We start from the raw sequence: 25,727 nt of genomic DNA on the forward strand, positions 1-25,727 counted from the left end.
CCTTAGATCTCCCTCTCTCTCTCTCTCTCTCTCTCTCTCTCTCTCTCTTTCCGTTCCTCATCCTTCTTTCCCATTCTTCCCTCATTCTTTCTTCCCATTTCTTCCCCAAGTCTTCCCTCTCCCCCCCCATCTGTCTCTGTCTGTCTGTCTGTTTCTCTCTCTCTCTCTCTCTCTCCCCTTAAACCCTCTCCCTGCCTCCCTCTCTTCCCTGTCCCCCTCATTCCGTATCTTTCCTGTTCTCCATCATCTCAACTCTTCTCTCTCCCTTCTCTCCCTGTCCTTCCTATCCCTCTCAGTATATCTCCCACCCCTCGCAGTATTTCTCTCTTCATTATCTCTCTCTCTCTCACTCTTCCTTATCCCTCTCCATTTGTCCCATTATTCCCTCTCTCTCACCCTCTCCCCTCCTCTCCTCTCCTCTCCCATTTTCCTCTCTTCTTCTCTTCCTCATCCTTCCCTCGTCCCCTCCTCCTTATATCTCTCCATTCCTCACTCTTCCCTCTATCTCTCTACTCCCTCATTCTTCCACCAATCTTCCTTATCCTCTTCCTCTTCCCACACGCTTCCCCTCTACCCCTGTCACCTACTCATACCAATCCTCCACTCACCCATAAATCCCACTTCATTCTCTCCCTCATATCTTTTCATTTCCCCACTTTTATCTGTATTTCTCTGCTTTCCCATTCCTCCCTCTGCTCCTCCTTCTACTCCTCCCTTCCCTCCTCTCTCTCCTTCTTCCCCTATTCCCTCTCTCCCTATACCTACTGAGTTCCTCCACTCTTTTCTGTATGCCTCTACTCTTCCATTTTTCCTTTACTGCTATATATCCTTCTCCATTTCCCACACTTCTCCCTCTCCTCTTCTCTTCCATTCCTCCCTCTCCTCTCCTCTCTCATTCCTCCCTCACCTCTTCTCTCTCATTCCTTCCTCTCTTCTTTTCTCTCATTCCTTCCTCTTTTCTCATCCACTCCTCCCTCTCCACTTTTCTCCCACTTCTCCTTCTCCTCTCCCTCGCTCTTCCCTATCCCTCCCTCCCTACCCTACCTATCCCCGGATCGTTGCCCACTGAAGGCCACTTAGGGAGGCTGAGTATAAAACGAGAAGCCTCATCTTCCCCGCCACCAGTCTTCCCTCTGACCCCTACACCCTCTCTCGCTCACCACGCCCCTCTCGCCCTCTCTCGCTCACCACGCCCCTCCCGCCCTCTCTCGCTCACACCCCGTCATCATGAAGGTTATGGTGAGTCAGGATAAAGTTCAGTGGGATTAATTACTTCACTCCTACGACGTATTTTTTTCCAATTCTATCTGTTTATTGCCAGATTCTTAATCCCGTAAGGGCAGGTCACAAAAAATCGCCTCCATGTCGCAATGTCATCTACCATTTAGCTGCCATCCCTCCAGCTCACCCCCTCCCCCAGCTTTTTCTCATATATCTCTACATCTATCTCTTACATTTATACTTGGTCTTCCTCTCCTCCTTTCCCCCTCCACTTCACTCACATACTCTCTTTTCGTCAGTCTCTTATTCTTCATCCCCTCCACATGGCCAAACCATCTCAAAGTGTTTCTCTTAACGCTTTCAGTCACTCCACATCATCTTGCTAACTGCAAATAATTTCGTTCACTTTCGGAGTGATTTTTCTACCCGGTGAGGTAAGATAAAACCTTCAATAAGCATTTCACTGCAAGTAATTTTCATAAGTTCAATACAATTTTCTAGAAAGAGTAAGAATAAACAAAATACGTCATTAGGTTGAAGAGGTTAAAGGGATTTTTTACAATGAGCAATATTTGTAATTATGCACATCGCCTGTACTGGGAGCAATTGGATTTTTCCATCCTTCTCTCGCAGTGGGATTTGTTTCCTGTACTGAGAGTAATTGCATTTTTACCCTCGTCTTTCCTATTGGGATTTATTGGACATTCTACATCTCTTTGCCTTGATATTAATTGGATTTTTGCACATCTGTTTTATACGAAAATAGTTACATTTTTACTTATGTCTGGGGATCAGTTATATTTTTATGTCTCTCTCGTACTGGAATTAATTGGATGACGAAATCTTTCCCGTACTTCGATTAATCAGAATTTTCATTTCTGCGTTTATCCGTCTCCTCTCTCTCTCTCTCTCCTTCCGTTTCTCAAAATTTTCACGTATTTTTGGCATCTCTTTATCCCGCTTCTCTGTTCCACTCCTTTACATTTCTTTTCTATTCTCTTAACTTTTCCTTTCCTCCTTCGTTCATTGCCTTCAGTTCTCCCCATCACTTTTACCTTATTGTTTGCTCTCTATTTTTACTGCCTCATAGGTCTCTCAGTGTATTTTAATTTTCTCGTGACATTTATTACGTGTATTGTGTTGACATGAAACAAACCTGTGGCCATTGTTCCCTGGTCCTTTCTTCTGCTATTTTCTTTCAGTCTTTTCAGTTCGCATTCCTGTCCCTATTTTCTCAAGAGTGCATTTAATTAGGTCATTTAGATCCTTCGTACTCCTTTGTACCTGTAGATGAAAGTATCGTAGTGTGATTAGTAACATCAGGATCAGTGACAGACGCATTGCTTGTCATCAGTATATGCAGAATAAGGAGCAAATAAAGACGTTAATGAAGGAAACAGTAGCAAGAACATTAATGATGTGCTCTGGCTGAACAGGTAAAACATGCACTTTGAATTGGTGTGTGTGTGTGTGTGTGTGTGTGTGTGTGTGTGTGTGTGTGTGTGTGTGTGTGTGTGTGTGTGTGTGTGTGTGTGTGTGTGTGTGTGTGTGTGTGTGTGTGTGTGTGTGTGTGTGTGTGTGTGTGTGTTGGTACGCGGATGTGCAGGGCGGCGTCAAGGTCCCCGCCCAACTGAAGATGACTTGAACCTTTCCAGCACCTGAGAAAGCTTATCTATTTATTTTGGGTATTATTTAAGTTTTATTCAGCTTAGGAGTCGCTTCCCCTCCTTTACACTCTAGCGGCTGAATTGAGTTTATACACATTCACTATTTTGTTTCCTCTTAGCCAGAAGTACTGTGGTTGCTGTTACTTCGAATGTGTTAATTGGCTATAGCAAGAGATTTACTGTAATGTTTAAGGATTCCTCACCGTCTTTGCTTTGGGTTATTTTAGTTTCGGGCTGTGAACCACTACAGGCTTCGGCAAGGTCAGGCCATAAAATATCTATAGGTCTCTCCGTCATATCAAAATTTGTGAGCCCATTTACTTTTACGCGATGATTTCTTCTCGAATATCTATCTATCTATCTATATACCTAGGCTGCTTCCCCCAAGGAAAGGGAGGTAGCCGAGACAGGACGACTCACTCTCCATTTACTCATCCATTCAAACACATTCATTCGCATCTTAGCCCCAAAGGGGAGAACGGACAGATCCTCACCGCATCACACCGCACAAGGGTCAACTGCGCAATGCAACTGCTTGCATTGCATTCTCGAATATACCGTACTATATATTCTCGACAATGTACTCTAGCTTTTCCCTATTGTTGAAAAGAGAATCATCATCAGTACTCCACGCTTACTATGTGTTTACAAATCACATTAAATCCTCTAAACAACTAAGCATATTTTTCCCTATACTGTTTGATTCAGATCCTTCACTTCAGTGATTCCCCTTATTATATCCGTGGTCGCGAAGCAAGAGCGGTTATTTTGTTTTACTCCACGTGTGTGTGTGTGTGTGTGTGTGTGTGTGTGTGTGTGTGTGTGTGTGTGTGTGTGTGTGTGTGTGTGTGTGTGTGTGTGTGTGTGTGTGTGTGTGGGTGTGTGTGAACAAAATAGCTAGAAAATGCTCTCATCCGACTACAACCAGATTTGGTGGAAAGTTGAATGTCGGCCAAGGGGTTCACCTGTTTGTCTAAGTTACGAGGTCACAGTGCTTGGCCAAAGTTTTACTTAGTGTGGATGACTTGATCAGTTTTCATCCAATTTCCACGAAACTTAATGGAAGGGTTGAGGGTAAGGCAAGATAGACGGGATTTGATTTTAAGATCAACTAGTTAATGGTCAAGGTCAAAGGGCAAGGTCAAAGGTCGACGTGTTTGCCTGTATATGAACAAAATAACTAAATTATGACAATATAGATCAAACGTGATGGAAATACTGAAGATCGGTCAAGTGGTTAACTTTTATTTACAACAGTAGACCAAAGGTTATGGTCACTTGGCAAGGTCAACTTAAACAGTTCTTATTAAACTTAGACCAAACTTTGAGGGCCTCAGGATAAGACCAGGATAAATGGATTCGGTTTTGATAACAATCAGTTACATGTCAAGGTCACAGAAAAGGTCAAGTATCAAGGGCACAAGGCAATGTAAGCTCAAACAGGTTTGATACGAATTTTATCATTCTAGGTGGGTGGGTTGAAGTCAAGTAAATATGAAGTAAGCTGATTTTGAGAGCAGTTGGACAAATGTTCTTCCCACACAGTAATGGGGGGACACGGATATTGCATTCTCTAAGCGCTTCTCCTTATAATTATTATTATTCTTTTTAGTGACTTTCCCATTTATTTTGTTACATCATTGCCTGTCGCTCCTCTTATCCATCACTTATCTGATTCTCAATTTGTAGTTCGTTAACTCTTAAACTTTAACTGACGACTTCAATATCTTACCATGACTTACTATAGACGATTATGCTCCCGAGGTTTAAGAATAAACATCAGGCATGTACTGTAAGTTCTAAATACCTTGTCACCCAATGCCCAGCCTGAACGTCAGAGTAATGCTACTTCCCCCTTGCCTTACAGAAGCTTACGTATTCTAGGCTGTTGTCCCGTTATATTTAATGTGTATATATTTTCTTCTCGCCTATATGTGTATTGTTTGTATGAATATCACATGATGAAAATTGAGAGCAAGGTCTAAAGAGAAACAGACCTTGGTTGAGGGTGCAGAACTTCTATCTTTAAATCTTAGACCCAAAATATTTATTCCCTCAAATAACCCTTGTGCAGTCAACCGCCTTATCCTTGTGCTGTCTGTAGCCTCCGCCCTTCAACTCCTAAGACGTCTTTTAAAATTTTAATATGGCACTACCAGTTCATTTCACTCTACTAAGGGAGGACTTTTGGTAGTGAAGGGCTTGTCGAACACAGTATCAAACCCCTCTAGTCTGAAAAGAGTACAATCACCTAAACTTATAAGTATTGCAGGGAGTGATGTGCTGGAGGTCTTCAGTGGCACTGGTATATTTGTTTATGTCTCAAGTTTACTGCGTTTGAACAAAGCAGTAATAGTGCTCAGATCACAGCAGACATAAACAGGTGCCACATTAGACTTTCAACACACCAGCCCATGTACTACTTATTGGTTGCAGCGCCTGTACAAAAATATGGTTGAAGACAGCAAAAAAATATATAAAAAATCATCCTTGGGCTGATCTAGCTGATTATATTCTGCACACTTACCCCACTTCTCGTCTCCGTGTCACTAACTGTATTTTGACTAATTAATCGTTTCTTTGTCGCAGCTGGTGGTAGCCCTGGGTCTGGTCGCGCTCGCCGCAGCTCGACCCAATGAGATCTTCGACTTCGAGGGAGAGGACGCCGAACACGAACAGGAGGGCCAGGCAGGTCACTCAGTCACCGGGGAGTACAAGTGAGTGACTACTAGTACACGAAAGTGAGTCAGTACAAGTGAGTAACAGTCAGTACAAATGAGTGACAGAACAAGTGAGTTATAATACAAGTGATAGTACACGTAAGTAACGGTCAGTTCAATTGAATGATAGCACAAGTAAGTGACAGCCAGTACAAGAGAATGACAGTCAATACAAATATGTGGTAGTACAAGTGAGTGACAGTCAGTACAAGTGCGTGGCAGTTAGTACAAGAGAATGATAGTCGGTACAAAGGAGTAACAGTCAGTACAAGTGAGCGACAATCACTACAAGTGAGTGAAAGCAAAAGTAAGTGACAGTCAGTACAATTTTAGACATTACTTGTATAGGGCAGGAGAGAAGTGATATTAAATGTTGCAGAAAAAGTTTGCCATTGCTAAGCATTAAGGTGCATCAGGCTATGACACATACTCATGACATGAAGGTGGTGCAAATCAGTACCAAAATTATGGAGTTAGGCATCACGTTTACGCAATGAAGAGTATAATGTAGAGTTCTGTGCCAGGTTTAAGACTGAAGGGAATATTCTTGAGTATACAGATTTAACCTTACTTATTTCTGCTGAGCCAGCTTGAACTGAAATAACAAAAATGGGTAGCTAATTTACAAGCCAACAAGTCAGAAAATTAGAACCACGGGAATAATCACTTGAATACATGAAGGTCTCTTCTAGAAGGGTAAAATCATTTGGAGATGGCCACTCCTAAACAAGGGAAGCCATCTTGTGTTCAGGGAATCAACCAACAAATACAGTACATGACACGAGGTGCTGGGACTAAAATGAAGTAATCCATCAGGGTGTGGGGTACAGGTGTATCAGGATGTGGGGTACAGGTGTAGAGTCAATGCTTTCTAATTGGATTGGATTGAGAATCGCTTGTACTGTGTGTGTGTGTGTGTGTGTGTGTGTGTGTGTGTGTGTGTGTGTGTGTGTGTGTGTGTGTGCGTGTGTGCGCGCGCGCGCGCGTACAGTGCTACCATGACGATGTTGGAGACGGTGTTGTTTGCCGGTGCAGGTGGGAGAGTCCTGAAGGCATCGAGTTCGTGGTGAAGTACATCGCGGACGACAAGGGCTACCGCGTCGTGGAGTCCAACGCTGTTCCCTCTGTAGGCGGCGTCGAGGCCAGCGGCAGGCAGGCTGACCTTGAGGGTGAGGAAGGTGACGGCGAAGAAGAAGAGGAAGAAGAAGAGGAAGAGGAGGAGGAAGAAGAAGAGGAGGAGGAGGAATAGGAAGCAACATTCCATCCATCACTCTTGAGTAGATCACTGAAACTAACATAAAAACACAGAATTCTTCAGTTCTATGAATATCTTACATTTTATTTTGGTGTTCATTCACTCTTCTCTTGTAAACTAACATACACTATCCCGTTGCCATGGAGGTCGTTGTATGTGTACGACTCTCCATTAGAACCAAAAACATTAACTCAGTGATCAGACTCATTATCATCCTCAGAATACAGCTGTCCTTATAAATATCCCCTGCAAACTTCGAATATCTTAGTATGTTAAAATTTTTGTAATGTAATTTAAAGTGCCATAAACATAAAAATATGAAATCGGTAACCCAAACCTGTTCGTGTACAAATATATTTATCAAGCAGATTTGCAATTTTGTTTACTTCAATCCCTCATAAAAAAGAAACAGACAGGTATAAGCCAAGACCAAGATCGCCACGGTCGGTACAAACGTCTCGATCATGTGTCTTGTGAAGGTTAAGCCATAAAAGGTGTTCTGTTCAAGTATAGACTACGCTCAATGGCAAATACACTTAGCTGAACATATTTATCAAGGTGTCGGTTTCGTCACACACACACACACACACACACACACACACACACACACACACACACACACAGCCCCTGCATCCCAAGGCCGTGTTTTTTATTAGATTCAGGCTAACGGAAGATTATCTTAGCCAGTTCAGGAAAGACGAAAAAGAGTTAAAGACATTCACACCAGCACAATGTTGTACTCATGCTGAATGTCATCCATCTATTTTTCTGTCTGTCTGTCTATTCATCTGTTTATCTATCTACCTGTCCGTCGGTCTGTCCACTTACCTATCCACCAGTCAGTCCGTCAGTCTGTCTATCTGTCTATCCATCTATCTATGTCAGTCTGTCAGTGTCCAGCCATCCATCTATCTGTTTGTTATTAGCTGATTAGTCGATGAAATGGTTGATTATGACCAGTTAACACAATTCCTCTTCTATTAAAACCCGCTCCGCACGTTACGTACACACACACACACACACACACACACACACACACAATCTCTCTCTCTCTCTCTCTCTCTCTCTCTCTCTCAGCTCTCCACGCCCACAAAAACGCCCTCAAAACAGTCTTCCCGTTACGGACCCAAAGTACCATCACGCAAGCCGGTTCGTGGCGCGTGAGAGCCGGAGGTCATAGTAGAGATGCACGGAACAGGGGGCTAGGGTGTTCCCAGGGAGGGGGGAGAGGTTAGTGAGGGTGAAGGAAGGGGAAGGGTGGAGCAGAGAGAGAGAGAGAGAGAGAGAGGCGCACAGGAGGCGAAGGCGTGGAACAGCAGAAAGGAAGAATGACAAAAGAAAAAACAGAGAGTGAAATGCCGTCACATACATTATTACGGGATCGGCAGGTGAGACAGGTGGGTGGATCACTATGGCATGACGAGGGTGGAGGCGAAGGTGAGATAAAGTGACCAAACGTAGAAGAAATAATACAGAGCAGGCAGTCCAAGAGCAAAGAGCATTCTGAATCTAGAATTCTTGAGGCGTGAAGCGAGGAATGAGAAAACTATTAAATGAGAAGGGTTAGGAAGAGAGACAGGTGTTGTGGACTAGACAGACACGGCAAACTATACAGAGCAGGGGCTACAGAAAAGACTACTGAAAAATATGCCAAATATTGCCTGGGGTTATAAAATATGAGGAAGAAATTCATTTTACTGTATATATTCATGAAAGATGTCAGTAGGAACAAGGTGAAAGTCTGATGAAAAAATAATGAAGAAAATTAAGGTTCATCATTTTGCTGCACATTACATGATATGCCATTCAACTTAATAACACACTACTTCACAATGCCCAGCAAAAACCTAGACCTATATAGAAAGTTACTCTTACTATTAACATAATGAGAATGCATATCGCTTTGGATTACAGCTACGAAGAATGATTTTTTTCAGCTCAGGGAAATCATTAACATGTAGTAAGGATTAAGAGAGAGGAAAGAGTGTGGAAGGATTGTGAGAAAGAGTGAATAGGGAAACGTGACGTCCCCCCAGCTGCCGTGACTGGCTATGACCACACAATGACCTGCCCATTGCCTGGTCCGGGTCAAGAGGCTAGGTCAGGTCACAGGCCACCCTGGGTCACATGGTACTCCGCTAGATGGCGCGGGTGGAGCGACACAGTTATGGGTAACGGCTGGCGTATAGGGCGAGGCTGGCTGATATCACACGTGCAGCTTCTGATGTGTGATTTTGTGAGGCATGTTAGGTCCGGGGAACTCCCGGTATCCTTGCTGGCACCTGCCTATACTACGAATGCTGACTCACACCATGCCATACTCTTTGCTTTGTCTCCCTCATTACAGTGACGTTATTTTTATATTACTCTCTCTCCAACCAGATTATTTTATTCAGCTCAAAAGAGACTTACTGAACTGGAGGGAATGGATTGCCTCTTCAGTAACAGAAACCGTAGGTTGAAAAAGAATCGTCCAATGCCTACAAGAATATAAATACAAACTATGTAATAGGGTTGAAGGGGGTTGGATAGTCTTTACAGGACTCTTTTAAGAAGAGCAGTAATATAAATTGACTTTATCGGTTTTATTATGATGGTTGTAGAGGCTGAGTGCTTCATACAGCTAAAGAAAGCACTGCAAACCAAAAGAATAAGTACACTAGGTGAATTGTAATTTATGTAGCTATCACTTTGCATTACTCGTATATTGGAGTGGCGCCAGCAATGTTGAAATGTTCGCGTTATGAAGAGGAGGATCCCGCAGTCCTGTCTCCTTATGTTAGGTATCAAAAATTTATTGCTCTTGAAGAAATGCCAGCACATAAACCGATTTCGGGTATACCCACTAGGTGTCGATGCCCTACCCACCAATGCCTCCCTGCATGAACCTTTTTTTTTTTTGTATGTGAGAAAGAAGGAACCAAAGGACATAAGCCCGCAATAACTGTTCCCTTCAAGGGAAAACAAAATACAAGAGAGAACCAAATTCAAGATACGATCAATTTGAGATGTCTGGACACACTGCGTTTGAGAGACTGGAGATCATAGGAAGCAAGAAATACAGACAAAGGGAGACAGTTCCAGAGTTGACCTGTTGCATAAATGAAGGACTGGGAGTAACACTTAACTCTTGCATTAGAAAGTTGGACAGAAAAGGGATGGTGGAGGAATGCATGTAGACTGTTCAGAGGAGCAGTGACCACTGAAGTAGCGATAGAAAAGAGATGAAGATGCAACAGTGCGGCGAAGAGACTTAGGTTGAAGGGAGTCAGTAGGAGTAGGAGAGTTAATGAGACGAAAAGCCTTTGACTCCACCCTATTGAGAAGAGCTGAATGTGGGGAACCTCCCCACACATGGGAGTTGTGCTCCACACAGGGGCGGATAAAACCCCTGTATAGAGTCATCAATTGTGCAGGGGTAAAGAAGGAATGGCGTTGGCTAAGCACACCCAATCTCTTGGATGCAGATTTTACAAGAAATGTAATATGATATTTCCAAGACAAGTCCCAAGTAAATGAAATCCCAAGCATGTTCAAGGATGATGCAGGATTAAGCTGAATATTATTAAACATTAGTGGGTACACCTGTGGAAGATTGTGTCGGGTTGATAGGTGTAAGAACTGAGGCTTTGCTGCATTAAAAACAACAAGATTATTCTTACCCCAGTCAGAGATACGAGCCAAGTTAGACATTAGGTGTGCCATAGCCTCATCCCTTGTTTGTTGAAGTAACTGCTGAGATGGACGTTGCAGGAACCGAATAGAAAGGTGAAGGGTGGAGTCATCAGCGTATGAGTGGATAGGGTTAGATGTACAGCTTAGAAGGTCATTGATGAATAGAAGAAAAAGAGTTGGTGATAGGACAGAGCCCTGAGGAACACCATTGTTGATAAATCTAGGAGAAGAACGATGGCCGTCTGTAACAGCAGCTATAGAACGACCAGAAAGGAAGCTAGAGATGAAGGCACAGTAAAAAGGATAGAAACCGTAAGAGAGCAGTTTGGAAATTAAAGATTTATGCCAGACTCGATCGAAAGTCTTTGAGATGTCAAATGCAATGGTAAAGCTTTCGCCAAAGTCCCGGAAGGAGGATGACCAGAAGTCTGAAAGGTAGGTGAGAAGATCGCCAGTGGAGCGTCCCTGACGGAACCCATACTGACGATCAGAAGAAGGTTGTGGTAGGAAAGATGCTTTAAAATTATTCTATTAATATTTGACTCAAAAACTTTTGAGATACAGGATGTTAAAGCAATTGGACGATAGTTAGAGGGTGGGGAATGGTCACCCTTTTTGGGGACTGGCTGAATGAGAGCAAACTTCCAGCAAGAAGGAAAGGTACAAGTTGATAGACAAAGGCGAAAGAGTTTGCCTAGGCAGGGTGTAAGAACAGAAGCACAGTTCTTGAGAACAACAGGAGGGACCCCATCAGGCCCATATGCCTTGTTAGTATTGAGGCCTGTGATAGCAGAAAATGTATCAGCTGACGAAATTTTAATGTCAGCCATGAAGAAGTCAGAGGGGGGAAGTGATGGAGGAACAGCACCGGAATCGTCAAAGGTGGAATAGGAGGAGAAAGTCTGAGCAAAGAGATCTGCTTTATCAGTAGAAGAAATACCTACAGAGCCATCAGTGTAGAAAAGAGGAGGGAAGGATGATGAGGTAAAGTTGTTAGAAAGGTTTTTGGTAAGGTGCCAGAAGAAGAGAGAAGAATTCGTGTTGGAGAGTTGAGAGCATTTAGAAAAGGTGAAATTATTTTTACCAGAGCGAAGAACAGACTTAGCACGATTCTGCGCAGAAACGTATAAAAGATGTGATTCAGGGGTGGGTTGGCTCCAATACCTTTTATAGGCCCTCTCCTTGTTGCAGACAGCATTAGAACAAGCGTGATTAAACCAAGGCTTTCTTGCATTAGTCAAAGGATATGAGAAAGGAATGTATGTTTCCATGCCCGAGAGAATAGCCTCCATAATGTGCAAGGCACACTCATATGGCTCCCGGCCATGGAAGCAATAATCATTCCATGGAAAATCAAAGAAGTACTGCCTGAGGGCCTCCCAATCCACAGCTCCGAAGTGCCACAGATGACGTTTCTTTGGTGGGTCCACAGGCCGTACCGGAACGATAAGACAGGTTAAGGTGATAAGGTTGTGATCAGAAGAGCCCAACGGAGAGAAAAGATTAACAGTGTAAGCACAAGGATTATTTGTAAGGAGGAGGTCAAGTATGTTGGAGCTCTCTCCAAGGCGGCAGGGATACGGGTAGGGTGCTGTACAAGCTGCTCTAGGTCATTAAGGATAGAAAAGGTGTAGGCTTGTTCACCAGGTGGATCAGTGAAAAGAGAGGAGAGCCAAAGGTGGTGGTGGACATTTAAATCTCCTAGGATGGAGATTTCAGAGAAAGGAGAAAAGGATAGAATGTGTTCCATCGTAGAAGTAAGAGTTGAAGAATTTTTGATAGTCAGTAGAAGTAGGGGATAAGTAAACAGCGCAAATATATTTAGTCAGAGAATGACAGGAAAGCCGAAGCAAGAGTGTACAGAATTCAGAAGAGTCGAGTTCAGGAACACGAAAGCAAGATAAGTCATTGCGTATATATACACAACAGCCAGCTTTGGCTTTCAAATGAGTATTGAGAAAGTAGGAGGATACAGAAAAGGGTTTGCTGTCAGTTGCCTCAGACAGCCTAGTCTCAGTTAGGAAAAGAAGGTGAGGTTTAGAGGAGGAGATGTGGTGCTCAACAGAGCGAAAGTTAGAGGAAAGGCTGCAAATGTTGCAGAAAAGAAGTGAGTCAGACAGTGGTTCCAAGCAGCTTGAGTCGTCACCGGGAGAGGGGCGGAAGGTGGAGGCATTTATGGTCCCCCATCCCGGGGACTCCGAGGCTGTGTGATTCCAAGCCATGATTATTTATTTTTAAATTTTGGAAAAGGAGGTCTAGTGTGTACTGTGCATGTAGTTTGGTGTTGATAGAGAAACTTGTACTGGAGAGCATGCTGGCCTACTCTCTGTGTTACCGAGACACTGGAAAAGTTCACCAAAGGGGGATGGTCGGGAACTAGTCCCGAGGGCTGATGAAACGGGAGCTCCTGCTCTCCCTGTCATCAGCTTTCTATCCACCTTGGGAGAACTGCCTTGCTCGACTGGTGCTACAATCTACTCCTCTGTTCTAGCATTGGCAGGTGTTCTCTCATGGACCCATTTTTCCCCTTGAACATATGAGGAGTAGACCGTTGCAGCAGTCGAACAGGGCAGTACTCTCGAGGTGCAGGGCAAGCTGGTGATAGGGAAAGCTGGAGCTCCCGTTTCACCAGCCCTCAGGACTTAATCCTGACCATCCCCCTTTGCTGAACATTTCCAGTGCTTCCATTTACACAGTGAGTAGGCCAGCATACTCTCTTAATACCTCTACCTTCAACTGTCGACACCAGACTACATGCACATAAGATATCACACCTTCTATTCCCCTCTCTTAGCAATGGCCGCTGCAATCTTACTTTCAAAAGAGGTGGTACCTCGGACTGCCACCACCGACCGTCTACTGAAATATCTCCATATTGTTTTCCCGGTTACCATCTCCTCACAAGCTTCTGTGACAAAATTGGCACCTATTATTATATCAAACCTCAGTATGCAGCTGACACAATTTTAAACTTCACTTCACCCATTTTTTATTACTCATTGTATAAACTAAACTGTCAAAATAATACCAAATATATCTGTGTAGTCTACTGCTCCCCCAATGCTTCTTCAGAACCCAGTGTATTTAATTCCATTTCCACACAGTTGAGTAACCTTAATCTTGCCCTTAGCACCGGAATTACCATTTTGGGTGATTTTGAGATACTTAGAGTTGAATGGTTACTGCATTCTGCCAGGACAGACGATGCTGGTCTAGAGTGCGAGCTGTTTGCAGAATCGTTTAATCTCATGCAACTGGTAAAGCAACCAACCAGAATACCAGATAATCCTGACCATAATGCCCATCTTTTGGATCTGTTCCTGACAAATAATCCAGATCAGTACAGGACTGAGAAACTGTCTCTACTTGGATCCTCTGACCACAATCTCATCAAAGCCTCATTAGATAGCCCTCCCAAACCTCCCCGTTCTGAACCTGTCAGGGTGACCCGATGGCACTTTGATAGGGCAAACTGGGATGGATTTAGAAATTATCTTGCTGACATTCCATGGCAGTTTTTCTTCTCTAGTGATGTCAGTTCTACCCAGTCCCACATTTGCGATTTAATACTAGTTGAAATGGATTTATTCATACCAAGTCAACAGTTCACTAAAAGATCGAACTCTCCAAAATGGTTTGATAGCAACTGTGCCAGAGCAACAGCCCAAAAGTCATCAGCATATAACTCTTACTTAAAATAAAAACATCTTAATCACTCTCTCAATTTAAAATTGCTAGAAACCATGCAAATGATGTAATAAATCTTGCTAAATTAAACTTTCTTCAAAACCAAGCATCAAACCTACTTAACAGCCCTAATGGCAATTGAATATTCTGGTCAACTCTCAGTTCTATCAGTAATAACTTTAACAAGTCATCATCCATTCCCCCACTAAAATCTCCAGATGGCAACATTACAAATGACCCGCGTGGGAAAGCAGATATCTTTGCCAGTACATTTGCCAGAAATTCTACCTTAGAGGAAGCCAGCCAGAACGTCCCGACGCTAGAACTTGACTCTCCCGAAATTGTTCCACTTAAAATAAAGACAAGGTACGTGAAATCCATCCTAGACAATTTACCTACCAACAAAGCTCCAGGCCCAGATGGAATTCCGCCAATTGTTTTGAAAAGGGTTTTCCCCAGAGCTTGCTTCTTTTCTTGCTAAATTATTCAGACTTTGCATACGTACTTCTTCATTCCCTAATTCATGGAAAGAAGCCAATATCCACCCAATTCCGAAGAAAGGAAGTTCCTCTGACCCCTCTGATTATAGACCAATAACTGTCACATCTTCTCTTGGTAAGGTGTTTGAAATTGTAATTAATAAGTACATGTTACGTCTCCGACTCTGGGCAAAGGCTTCAGGGCCTATCCCCAAGTCCCAGTAGTCCTCCTTGGGGCCCAGTAGTCCTCCAACACCTCCACATGTCACCACTTCGGCGCTAATACCCACCATCGATATTGATTACATGCTAGGGCTGTCTCATACAGGACTTGTATACTGGTATTAGCGAGGGTATTTTTACGACATGTTGGCGGATCTTCTGGTAGATCAGTAAAGTCTGCTTTAGTGAAATTCAAATCCACAAACTGTTTCCTGCCCCAGCCAGGATTCGAACCTGGGTCCATCAGGACTGCAGGCTACCTCCCTACCGATTCAGCCAACGCCTTCCCAAAAATAGTTAAACATCTTGAATCCAACAACTTAATTAGTGATAGACAACATGGTTTTCGCCAAGAAAGATCCACCATTGACATACTCAATCTCCTGACTCATACCATCCATCAATCAGTTGACCTACATGGAGAAACTCATTCAATAGCCCTGGATATTTCTAAAGCTTTCGACAGAGTGAGGCACCGTTCCCTGCTGTCCAAACTCCTTTGCTATGGACTACACTCCTTTGTTTCTTTGATTTCCTCATATCTCAGCAACAGAAAACTAAGAGTAAAAGTAGATGATGTATATTTCAATTTCCACTCAATTAACGCCGGCGTGCCACAGGGATCAGTTCTGGGACCAACCCCGTTCGTCGTTCATATTAATGATCTCTTATCTGTCACCCACAATCCCATCCATTCATATGCAGATGACTCAATACTTCATAATTCATTCACACTCAGACAACCATTTACAGAGTCTGATATCTCTAACTCTCAACTCAGTACAGCCATCTCTTTAAATCGAGACTTATCCACGATCAGTGAATGGGACAAAATAACCTTGTCTCATTTAATGCTAGTAAAACTAAATATTTACAATTTACTATTAAACAGGTATTCCCAGAATCGTATATTACCTTCAATGCTACAAATATTCCCATGCCCAAAAGTACTGAAATTCTCGGCGTCTCACTTAACAATGCCCTCAGCTGGACCTCTCATGTCAGATCACTTGCTAAAATCGCCTCAAAGAAACTTGGATTATTGTACAGAGTCCGTAACTTCTTCACTGACGAGCAGTTAGCTATAATTTACAAGAGTCATATGTGTTCTCAGCTTGAATATTGCTCACCCTTGCGGAATGGATGTGGAGAGGTTGCATTAAAGCAACTAGACAAAATTCAGAACAAAGCTATTAGAATTATTAATAACCCTGCTATTACTAATAAACTACCTTCCCTACAAGTAAGATGGAATGTTGCCTCCCTTGCATTATTTTACAGACATTTTTATAGCAAATGCTCAGACAAAGTTGCGTCCATTGTGCCACCTCTCCATGCCTTCCATCGTGCTACACGGGCATCTGGCAGCGCTCATGACTCGAATGTCACTCAGCCATACTGCAGAACATCTGCCTATCAGAATTCTTTCATTCCCCGAACTGCATCTCTCTGGAACTCGCTTCCCCAGAGTTGTTTCCCTCCAAACTTCAACCCACAGCTGTTCAAGTCTAACTGTTACAGATATTTTATGAACAGAGGACACCAGTAATCTGGTGTATAGATTTTTTTTTATTCTTTTGTTTTTTCTTCTGTTTTTAAAAAAATAAATTCCCCCACCAATATTTTTTCCTCTGGACCGATTTCCTCCATGGACCTATATTCTTCTTTGGACATAAGTCATCCCATGAAATTATTTTCCGCATGAACCTGTTTCTCCCATGGAACTATTCACAGCTGATGTCTCTTTCCTCCATGGACCTAATTTCCCCTATGTATATATTTCACCTCAAGGAACTACTTTTCATCGGTACCTATTATACGTCATGGGTCTATTTTCATCCCAAAGAGAAAGATTAAAAGCACATATTGACATTAATTTTCCAGCTGATCTATTTCCTTCATAGGCCTAATTTTACCTATCGAAAGTTTGTTCCTATGTGGGCCCATCTCCTGGACTGTTTCGCCAAGCATTAATTTTGCCTCATGAACCTAATCTTACAATGGATCTATTCACTCAACTGACCTGATACCCACGGACATCTTTTCCTACTACCCATCGTCTCACCCCACCCACGTGCCCACCCAGGCCACCCACCAACCACCCCGCTCACCCACCCATCCACCCTGCTCAAACTACCCACCCACCCACTCACATTCACCACCACCCTCCCATCTCGCTCACCCGTCCCACTTTGCTTCATTCAACCAGCCACCCACCCATCCCACCCCATTCTGCCCAACCGTCCCATTACCCCATACACTCCATCCGTACAACGTATCCACCCATCCTCCCACCAACCAATAAACCCGGCCACCACATTTCACCAGCAAGATAACTTGCAAGTTTATACACACACACACACACACACACACACACACACAGAGAGAGAGAGAGAGAGAGAGAGAGAGAGAGAGAGAGAGAGAGAGAGAGAGAGAGAGAGAGAGAGAGAGAGAGAGAGAGAGAGAGAGAGAGAGAGAGAGAGAGAGAGAGAGAGAGAGAGAGAGAGGAAGAAACACAGCGATTATAATAGTTCAGATTCCTAATAACAAGGTCATTTGGTCGTAGTTTCTAAACAATGCGCGTCTGTAATTTTTTTTTTCTAGTATCAGCTTAAAAATAATTCATTTGAAAAAAAAAAAAAATAGAATAGCTTCATCTTTACCGAGGACACAAAGAATCCCAGCGGGCAGCCAGTGTATAGTCAGCATATCTACCCATGTTCTTCCTTACTCCAGTGCTTGATAAAAATTTTGAACTTGCATCAAGACCAGTAAAAGATAGTCATTATGGTTTCTGCCTTATTCTCGATATTGGTTTAACCTTTCACGACGATGAATTTACATATACGTGTTAGGAAATCTCTGGAACTGCCTCTCGTAGTAAAGGAGCTAAAAACGTTGTCCTTCAACCCCGTAGCTACACTCACGATATTTGAATTTTATCTTTGCATCCACAGCCACTTTTCCCACAGCTTTGAAAGGCCCGAGGATATCACGACAAAAATGTTTAATATGTTTTTCATTCATTCATTGCCAGACGCCATGTATCCCAGACGGGGTGGCCAAGGGCTTAGAGTTAATTGTTTTACAGGGAGGGGCACTAATCCTCCACCAACCCCACTTGACGTAGGGATGCCAACAGCATCTGGTGTTCCCAGGCGGTCACCCATCCAAGTACTAACCAGACCCAACGTTGCTTAACTTCGCTGATCGAACGGGAAGCGGTGTACTCAACGTGGTATGGCCGTTGGCAATATGTTTTGAATGTATAATTTATTCCTACATGTATTTTACTCTGTCGAAAAACCTGTATTGTTTGTGCTTCATGATCCGCAGGATGGCTTACTTTTGCAAGCTATTTTTCCGAACTAGAATACAAGGTTTCAATTGTGTACTTTATATAGTAAAGTGTGTGTGTGTGTGTGTGTGTGTGTGTGTGTGTGTGTGTGTGTGTGTGTGTGTGTGTGTGTGTGTGTGTGTGTGTGTGTGTGTGTGATAAACTAACTAGTCACGGTCGAAGCATAAAAAGCCGACCATTACCCCTTCCCTCCGTACACCGTCCTTGGCCAGGCGGGAGGGTCGAGGAAGCGACGTCAGAGGGAAGGACCCGGGTGTTGTGCTCGACTGGGCAAACTCAGGGTCGACAGGTGTGGCCAGGACTTCACCCAATCAGTACGTTTTTTAAGTCTACCACACTATAGGGAAGACTTACTGTATTTCCTCAACTATTTTTCCTTCATTCTTTTTTTCTTAACGAACACTTTTTGGCGGCATTCCTTTATTTCTTCACTAATTCGCCTCAAACTTGATACAGTTGTTCCTTTGGCAAATACGTCTAGACATTATTTATTTTATTATTTTATATTGGACTTTTATGGAGCCTTATGAGGTCACAGTTCAAAGCACGAAGCAAAAATTGGGGGATCCTAGGTTCTTTCATTTTCGCTATCACCGTGGCAGTTTGCACAGAAGCGTCGCTGTAATGTAAGCGACGATTTTGCATTCTCCTGGAAATGTTGGCAGTTTTATTCTTGCTACGAAACAATGATTTATTTTCTCCTAGGACAGGCCTCTTGACGTTTAAGTGTTCCTGAGGGTTGTATCTAATCCCTCAAGATATAAAAGCTTCTCCTCAGTTAAGCACAATCGCCTGAGGATGAAAGTGAGATGAGGGGAGCTTGGAGAAGGACCTTATTTAGGACACGGGGAGAGAGAGAGAGAGAGAGAGAGAGAGAGAGAGAGAGAGAGAGAGAGAGAGAGAGAGAGAGAGAGCATAGGAAAGAAAGTGGGAAGGAATAAAACAGAGAATCGGTATGGAAAGGAATGGGAAAAGAATGTGGTAGGGAGAGAAATTAAGTGTCAAATAGGTAGTACACTGAGAAGAGGAAGTGTTGACAAGAATATGGATTAAGAAGAGATGGAATAAGCTCAGAAAGAATAAGATAGGGATAATGGAAAAGAGAACGAGTGTGAATAAGAGGGAAATGAAGTAGTAAACGGAGGAGGAATTTGGAAGGGGAGGAGTGAGAAGGGATCCTGGGGTGAATAACAGAAGAGAGAGATAATAGTAAAGAAGGGAAATGTAAGAAATGGTAACATGGGACAGAAGGGATCGACTGTGATTTTAGAATATGGATGAGGAAACTTTATGAGGAAAAAAGAAATATGTTGAGCAGGGAGACGTGGGTAACATTAAGAGGAAAGGAGTTATGCGTTGAAAGAGGAGACATAAGGAAGGACAAACAGATTATGAAGAGACACAAACAGTAGATTAAAGAGAAAGAGGAACAAACAGATTAAAGAAAGTGAGAGAGGGGGGAGAAACAAAAGAGGACAACAAAGACATGAGGAAAAGCAAAAAATCACTGTTGATAGAAGGACAAGAATGAAAACTGAGAAGGGGGAAAAAGTTAGGGGAAGAAAGGCGTGGAGAACAATGCCCAGAGGATTACTTCACGTCATCACAATACGGGTAATAAATGTCATGGAGAAATACAATCAACGGAGCGACCAATGAACCAGAAAGAACAGGGAGCAAAGACTAGGGATCAAGTGATGGATCGAACAAAGAGAAAAATATGAAGGAAGAGAGAAGTCAGTATAAGAGAAAAGAAAAAATGGTGTAAAGAAGCGGAGAGGAGAAGAAGGATACAGAGATGAAAAATACTTGAGAGAGAGAGAGAGAGAGAGAGAGAGAGAGAATGGGGCGTATTCATTAGACGCCTTGGCCTTGTTGACATGCCGAGCTAAACACACTCGCTCTGCTTGCTTAAGGCAACTGGGGGCGAGGTGAGACGGAGGGAGAGAGAAAAGTTAGGAGGAGGGAGGAGGGGGGTAGTACAGGGGAGATAAAGAAACTGGAAGTAAATGGAGGAAGAGGAGGGACGGAGGGAGCGTGAAGAAGTGGAAGGAGGGAGGGAGGTAGAGTAGGAGAGGAAGAATGGGAAGTACGTGGAGAGGTAAGACTGAGGGAGCAAGAATGTTGGAAGGGAACAGAATGGTGGAGTAGAGTGACGAAAAAAAGGAAGGGGAGGTTAGTGAGCGAAGAAAGGAAGGTTGTGATAAAGAAGAAAGTAAAGGATGGAGGAAACAATTGGGGGTGGAGAAGACAGAGAGAGAGAGAGAAAGAGAGAGAGAGAGAGAGAGAGAGAGAGAGAGAGAGAGAGAGAGGAGAAAGGGAAATTGGAGCAAGGGGAACGTCAATATAGGCATGTGGGGTGGAGTGAGGAAGGTTATGTCTACTGAAGGGGGTATAAAGCAGCGGTGGGCAGGGAGGAGTAACACCGTCAGCCTCTGCCTCACAAGCACGCCTTATTCACCTCGCCTCCACACAGCGATGAGGGTACTGGTAAGTCAGGCCTGCCAGGTAGCACTGCTCTTCATTCTATTGGGACTTATTTTTTGGAAACCTTAAACTGAGACTTATCTTGTGTAGGAGAAGAGAGTAAATGGCATGCATTTTATTTAACCAAGTGTTGCTGCAGTAGAATTTTGTCACGAAAGTACATCCTTCGCCTACAAGCTCACAGTTGCGAAATTTATAGGCTCGAACTTTAAGTTTTCCCTCCTCAGTTATTTCCTGAAAAGTCCTCATTTCTTCACTTTTGGGTGTCTTTGGGCTCTTGAGGGATAATCACTTCGAAATATTTAATGACTCACAGTGGATTAATGTCTCCCGTCTCTTACAATACTAGTTTACTTGTTACTTAGCACGCCACAATCGCCACACTGTCTTGACCACAGAACAAACTGTGGTTCATTAAATAAGGCATCATCGGCATTGTACTAACTGCTTCAAAAAATTATTGCACAACAGTATATCACATGATGCGTTAGTTCCATAAGCTGTACTTGAAGGCCATAAACTGACTTTATCGTTACACTAGAAATGTCAACCTTTTCCCAAGCAAGTGGCTGTCAAATTTCAAAAGTATAAAACTTAAAGACTGCTCATGTACGTCAGCGATGTCAAGTACAGAAACCTGTTGAGGACGAACAATAAAAGATTCTTAACATTTCTTTAGCAAGTACAAAAGGGTAAAAAGGACTACAAAGGAAAGCAAACAGCAACAGGGCCATTAATAATTTCGCAGTTGTTTGTTATACAAAGGTTTTAACTAACAAAATTTATAGTTTTAAGGGATGAGTAACATGTTTTCCTTACGACGGAATTATTGTAGAGTCTGGTGAGTAAAAATCAATGATTGTGTGCCTTAACACCCTTAACACTCATCACGATCTTAAGGGTCGCTTAAAATTTCTGTGCCTGCAGCTGGTGGTAGTTTTGGGTCTAGTGGCGTTGGTCGTCGCTCGGCCCAGCCAGATATTTGACTTTGATGGTAAGGACGCCGAGCACGAGCAGGAAGGCCAGCCAGGGCACTCCGTCACGGGCGAGTACATGTGAGTGACAACCAACACATGTTGTTTTAAGCTTTGGAAGAACTGGTCAGATAACTGCCATAACCCAAACACTCACTGTTGAATATTAGTCACTGGTCACAGATTCACGATAATTAATCAACTTTTTCACTTCCGATATATTATCAAAATTCACAAGCAACTGTTCTTTAAGTCAGTGCCTACAGTATTTGTAATACCGGGACATTATTTTGGTACTGTAGTTGATAATGTTACGAGTCTATCTATTTAGCTATCTGTCTATATCCACTGTAATTAATTACCGGAAGGTGGTCATGAATTAATAGGTTGCTTTCCTGTGCAGGTGGGAGAGTCCTGAAGGGACAGAGTTCGTGGTGAAGTACGTAGCGGACGACAAGGGTTACCGTGTACTCGAGTCCAACGCTGTTCCCTCCGTCGGTGGTGCCGAGGCCAGCGGCAGACAGGCCGACCTCGAGGGTGACGAGGACGAGAGTGAGGAAGAAAAGTAAACAAGGACTACGTGGGCTAGGGTTAGGAAGAGGAGTCGGCAAGTGTGATGTCGCGTGTACCCTTAAGGGGTAACTTAGCATATTTCACGCGTCATGTATTATTAATGTTATAATCTAATACAAACATTGGGTAGTATATATCAGGGACACTCTTGATGACGTAATTGCTTATGCTGTTGGTTGACAACGGATAGTAGAAAATATACTGTAAATAGAATGGAACTAATATGACACAGGTACGAAAGACATAGGGATATAGCAGGTAAAGAACATGGGTGAAATGAATTTTAGGAAATAGTGAAGAAATGGATACAAAAGAGGAGAAGGGATCTGAGAAAGTTCATCTGCAAAACTCGACTCTATATAATTCACATTTTGCAGATTTGTCTTCACTCTTCATTATACAATGTACAAATGCCAATCACTAAGACATGCAGAGCTACAGTCATTTATACCTAATCATTTCCTTACGATAAATATCGAGCCTGTGAGCAATGCTTTTTGAAACCCAACGAAGTATATATTCAGAACCCAACAAGCTTCTCAGAATTTTATGTATGAGTTTTACGATCGCTTGACTAAAAGTGATATTATTTTTCGTAAATGTAACATAAACTGACTTCTGTTCTGTTCTGTGTTTTGTGTACTCCTGGGCTCAGTCAACAGTTTGTAAATATACTGAGATTAAATTATGCACTATGATAAATATCATTTTCGCTTGCCTATCCTGTCATGCGCATCTGCTTATCTAGTCTTTTACACCTGTTTACAGTGTATTGTCTTGTGCACCTCTTTATCTTATCTTGTGCACCTCTTTATCTTATCTTATGAACCTCTTTATCTTGTGCACCTGCTTACCTTGCCTTGTGCACCTGTTTATCTTGCATTGTGCTTCTGTATATCGTCCAGTCCACCCGCTTATCATGTGCATCTGCTTTTCTCGTCCTGCGAACTTGCTTATCTTGTGCACCTGTTTATCTTACCTTGTGCATTTGCTTATCATGTCTAGCTCAACTGTTTACTTATTTATCTATTTGTAGTGTCCCTGGCCTGTCAAACTTTACCTACCGATCCACTTACAGGATGTCTCACTCTTCTTCGATATCAGTCTCATCTTTAATATCGTCCTTTTTCCTCATAAGCCTTTCATCACTAGAGGCCTCCTATAATCTAAATAACACCAGACTGACCCAAAAAAAATGATGATGAAAAAAAAGGAAGTAGACATAATACGGAAGAGTACATGGAGATGGTGTCTAACCCCCCTCGACATGACAAATTTCCCCGACGCAGAATATAAAAATTTGGCTTTGTACTCTTTATTTTAACTTGGACTAATACTGACATGCTCAACTGTAGCAGCAGATGAATACTAGAATATGATGCTCGTAAACACACACACACACACACACACACACACACACTATCGAGAGGATTGCAAACCGTAGTATTGTTTCTTTGTGTCAGTGAGCTACGTGAAATAACCCACAAAAGGATAAAAATCTCGGCAAGGTAAAAGTGAAAGAATTATAGTATAGTAGGATTAAACCTCAACAGGCATTAACATATTGAAGAGGCATGTGACTATTATTTGTAATTTTTTTTTGTCATGAGAGGTCTTCCATGTGTTGAATATAATCCCTAGGCGACAACATGAACGAAGTCTAAAGGCTAATTAATGTTTTGCGTAATCTACTGAAGTATAACTATGTAATGTGCGTTATGAAACACTTTATAACGATCGATGAAACTGGAGAATGGCAAACACACACACACACACACACACACACACACACACACTGTAGAGTTTAATTAGTTTTATGGAAGTGAAAAAAAATAATGACTGAATGGCTAAAGCTCTTTCCTATATTCTTCCTCTCACCCAGTTTATATGCACTATTTCAAGGGGCGTAATTCTTGTTCCTTCCTCTATTTCTAATGTCAAAATCATGTATCATTTCTTCCTATACTTACTGTTTTACTAGTATTTCTTAAGAATTAGTCTCTTGTTTTATATTGGATGCAGATGTGGTATGGGTGTGGGTAGCGGGTCTTATAAGAGTATATTTGTGTTCGCCGGGTGTTAGTTAGGCCAATTAACAAATACACAAACATATCAATACATCTATAAACACGCATTACAGATTTATTTATTGGGATGGAATCTGTTTTATTCGTCTATTCCAGTACCCATTTATTACTACGTTTTCTTCATTAGTATTATCCTCTTCATTCAGCTGTCAACGTGTCTACTGTCTAGTCACTATCAATCACAGACTTGTGTTTATATTTGGTGCAGAGGTGGAGGTGGACTGGATGCCATGCCAGAGAATGGGGTGTCAGCTGGCTCGGAATTATATCGTAGGCCAAGAGATAAATAATTATAAAGATGAACAAACACCTTGACTACAGAGGTAAATGAATACTATATAGAGAAATAAATAAATACTAATGACAGCTAAACTTGGACAAGCAGATGGAGAAATAAAGACAGATGTGCTGATGTGTATAATTGGAGAAATGTTTATATAGAACTATATTTTGTAATCTGATTATGATCATTTACTTAATTACATAAAGCTTAGAATATTTAAGGAATATAAATCTTTTGACATAACGCAAATTAAAAAATAAAGCATTTCCCCCCCCCACCAAACATCTTTACTCTCCTGTTAACCCGATTCTTTGTGCTAATACGATACAGCTTAGCATCTTTATCACTGTTGCATCTGGTCAGCCAACATTATCTCTAAACCAGACAGTAACTTTAGCTATTTCTTTCAGGTCAGAATTGGCTGTTGCGACCTTGTTGTGAGGGTGTGGTCAGGTGGGGACGAGGTCAGCCGGAGGGAGGCAAGGCAGGTCAGGGAGGCAGGGGAAGAGAGGGAGAGGGGGAGGAAACACTTAAGGAAGGAGGCCGGGGGAAGGAAGGGTGGGGGACGAAGAGATGAGAGGAAAGGATACCTGCAGCGGCAATTGAGAAGTCAAGGTAACTCTGAGGGACAGCAGGCAGGAGAGAAAGTTGATTAGGCTATATGTTGAGTAGGTGAGAGAGGGAGTAAGGGAAAAGAGGAAACGGAGATAACTTGGGAAGGCTATAGTTTGGGGAGATGAGGGAGAGAGGAGGGAAGAGGAGGTATAGAAGAAAGTTTGGGGAGGTTGTAAGTTGGGGAGGTGAGAGAGGGAGGGAGGGAGGGAGGAAGGAGGGGACAGCATTAAGGGAAGAAAGCTTGGGGAGGTTGTAAGTTGGGGAGGTATTGAGGGAGGGAGAAAGAGAGAGCAGGAAGGTGAGGGATGGGTCAAGGAGATGAGGGAGGAAGGCCATGGAAGGAAATAGTAGAGTTTGGGAAGACTGTAGGTTAGGTAGTTATATCTAATTTATCTTTCCCTTGTCTGACGCCACATCATGTTTG

General features: G+C 42.7%; 2 protein-coding genes and 1 non-coding gene across 3 annotated transcripts; 2 read left to right on the forward strand and 1 right to left on the reverse strand.

Moving 5' to 3' along the window:
* Positions 1 to 1,227: 1,227 nt before the first annotated feature.
* On the forward strand, positions 1,228 to 6,857 carry LOC145413418 (uncharacterized). The gene is made up of 3 exons (XM_080283103.1): positions 1,228 to 1,239; positions 5,478 to 5,605; positions 6,644 to 6,857. Exons 1-3 carry the CDS (start codon positions 1,228 to 1,230, stop codon positions 6,855 to 6,857), a joined length of 354 nt encoding a protein of 117 aa, XP_080139229.1.
* An 11,202-nt stretch (positions 6,858 to 18,059) lies between these two features.
* Positions 18,060 to 18,178, reverse strand: LOC145413551 (5S ribosomal RNA). The gene has a single exon (XR_013899736.1). It is a non-coding gene; the product is annotated as a 5S ribosomal RNA (ribosomal RNA).
* A 2,584-nt stretch (positions 18,179 to 20,762) lies between these two features.
* LOC145413367 (uncharacterized) lies at positions 20,763 to 22,314 on the forward strand. Its single transcript, XM_080283046.1, has 3 exons — positions 20,763 to 20,774; positions 21,699 to 21,826; positions 22,149 to 22,314. The coding sequence occupies exons 1-3, from the start codon at positions 20,763 to 20,765 to the stop codon at positions 22,312 to 22,314; spliced, it is 306 nt and encodes a 101-aa protein (XP_080139172.1).
* Positions 22,315 to 25,727: the final 3,413 nt, after the last annotated feature.

This window comes from Coenobita brevimanus, chromosome 96, assembly GCF_032717465.1.
Source record: "Coenobita brevimanus isolate Jiangsu-jjx chromosome 96, ASM3271746v2, whole genome shotgun sequence".
Taxonomy (NCBI): domain Eukaryota; kingdom Metazoa; phylum Arthropoda; class Malacostraca; order Decapoda; family Coenobitidae; genus Coenobita; species Coenobita brevimanus.

Bases quoted from the DNA above. Each gene is read 5' to 3' on its own strand.
- LOC145413418 (XM_080283103.1), top strand. The intron at 5,606-6,643 runs GTGAGTGACTAC...TTGCCGGTGCAG, and splicing joins TCAGTCACCGGGGAGTACAA to GTGGGAGAGTCCTGAAGGCA.
- LOC145413367 (XM_080283046.1), top strand. The intron at 21,827-22,148 runs GTGAGTGACAAC...TTTCCTGTGCAG, and splicing joins TCCGTCACGGGCGAGTACAT to GTGGGAGAGTCCTGAAGGGA.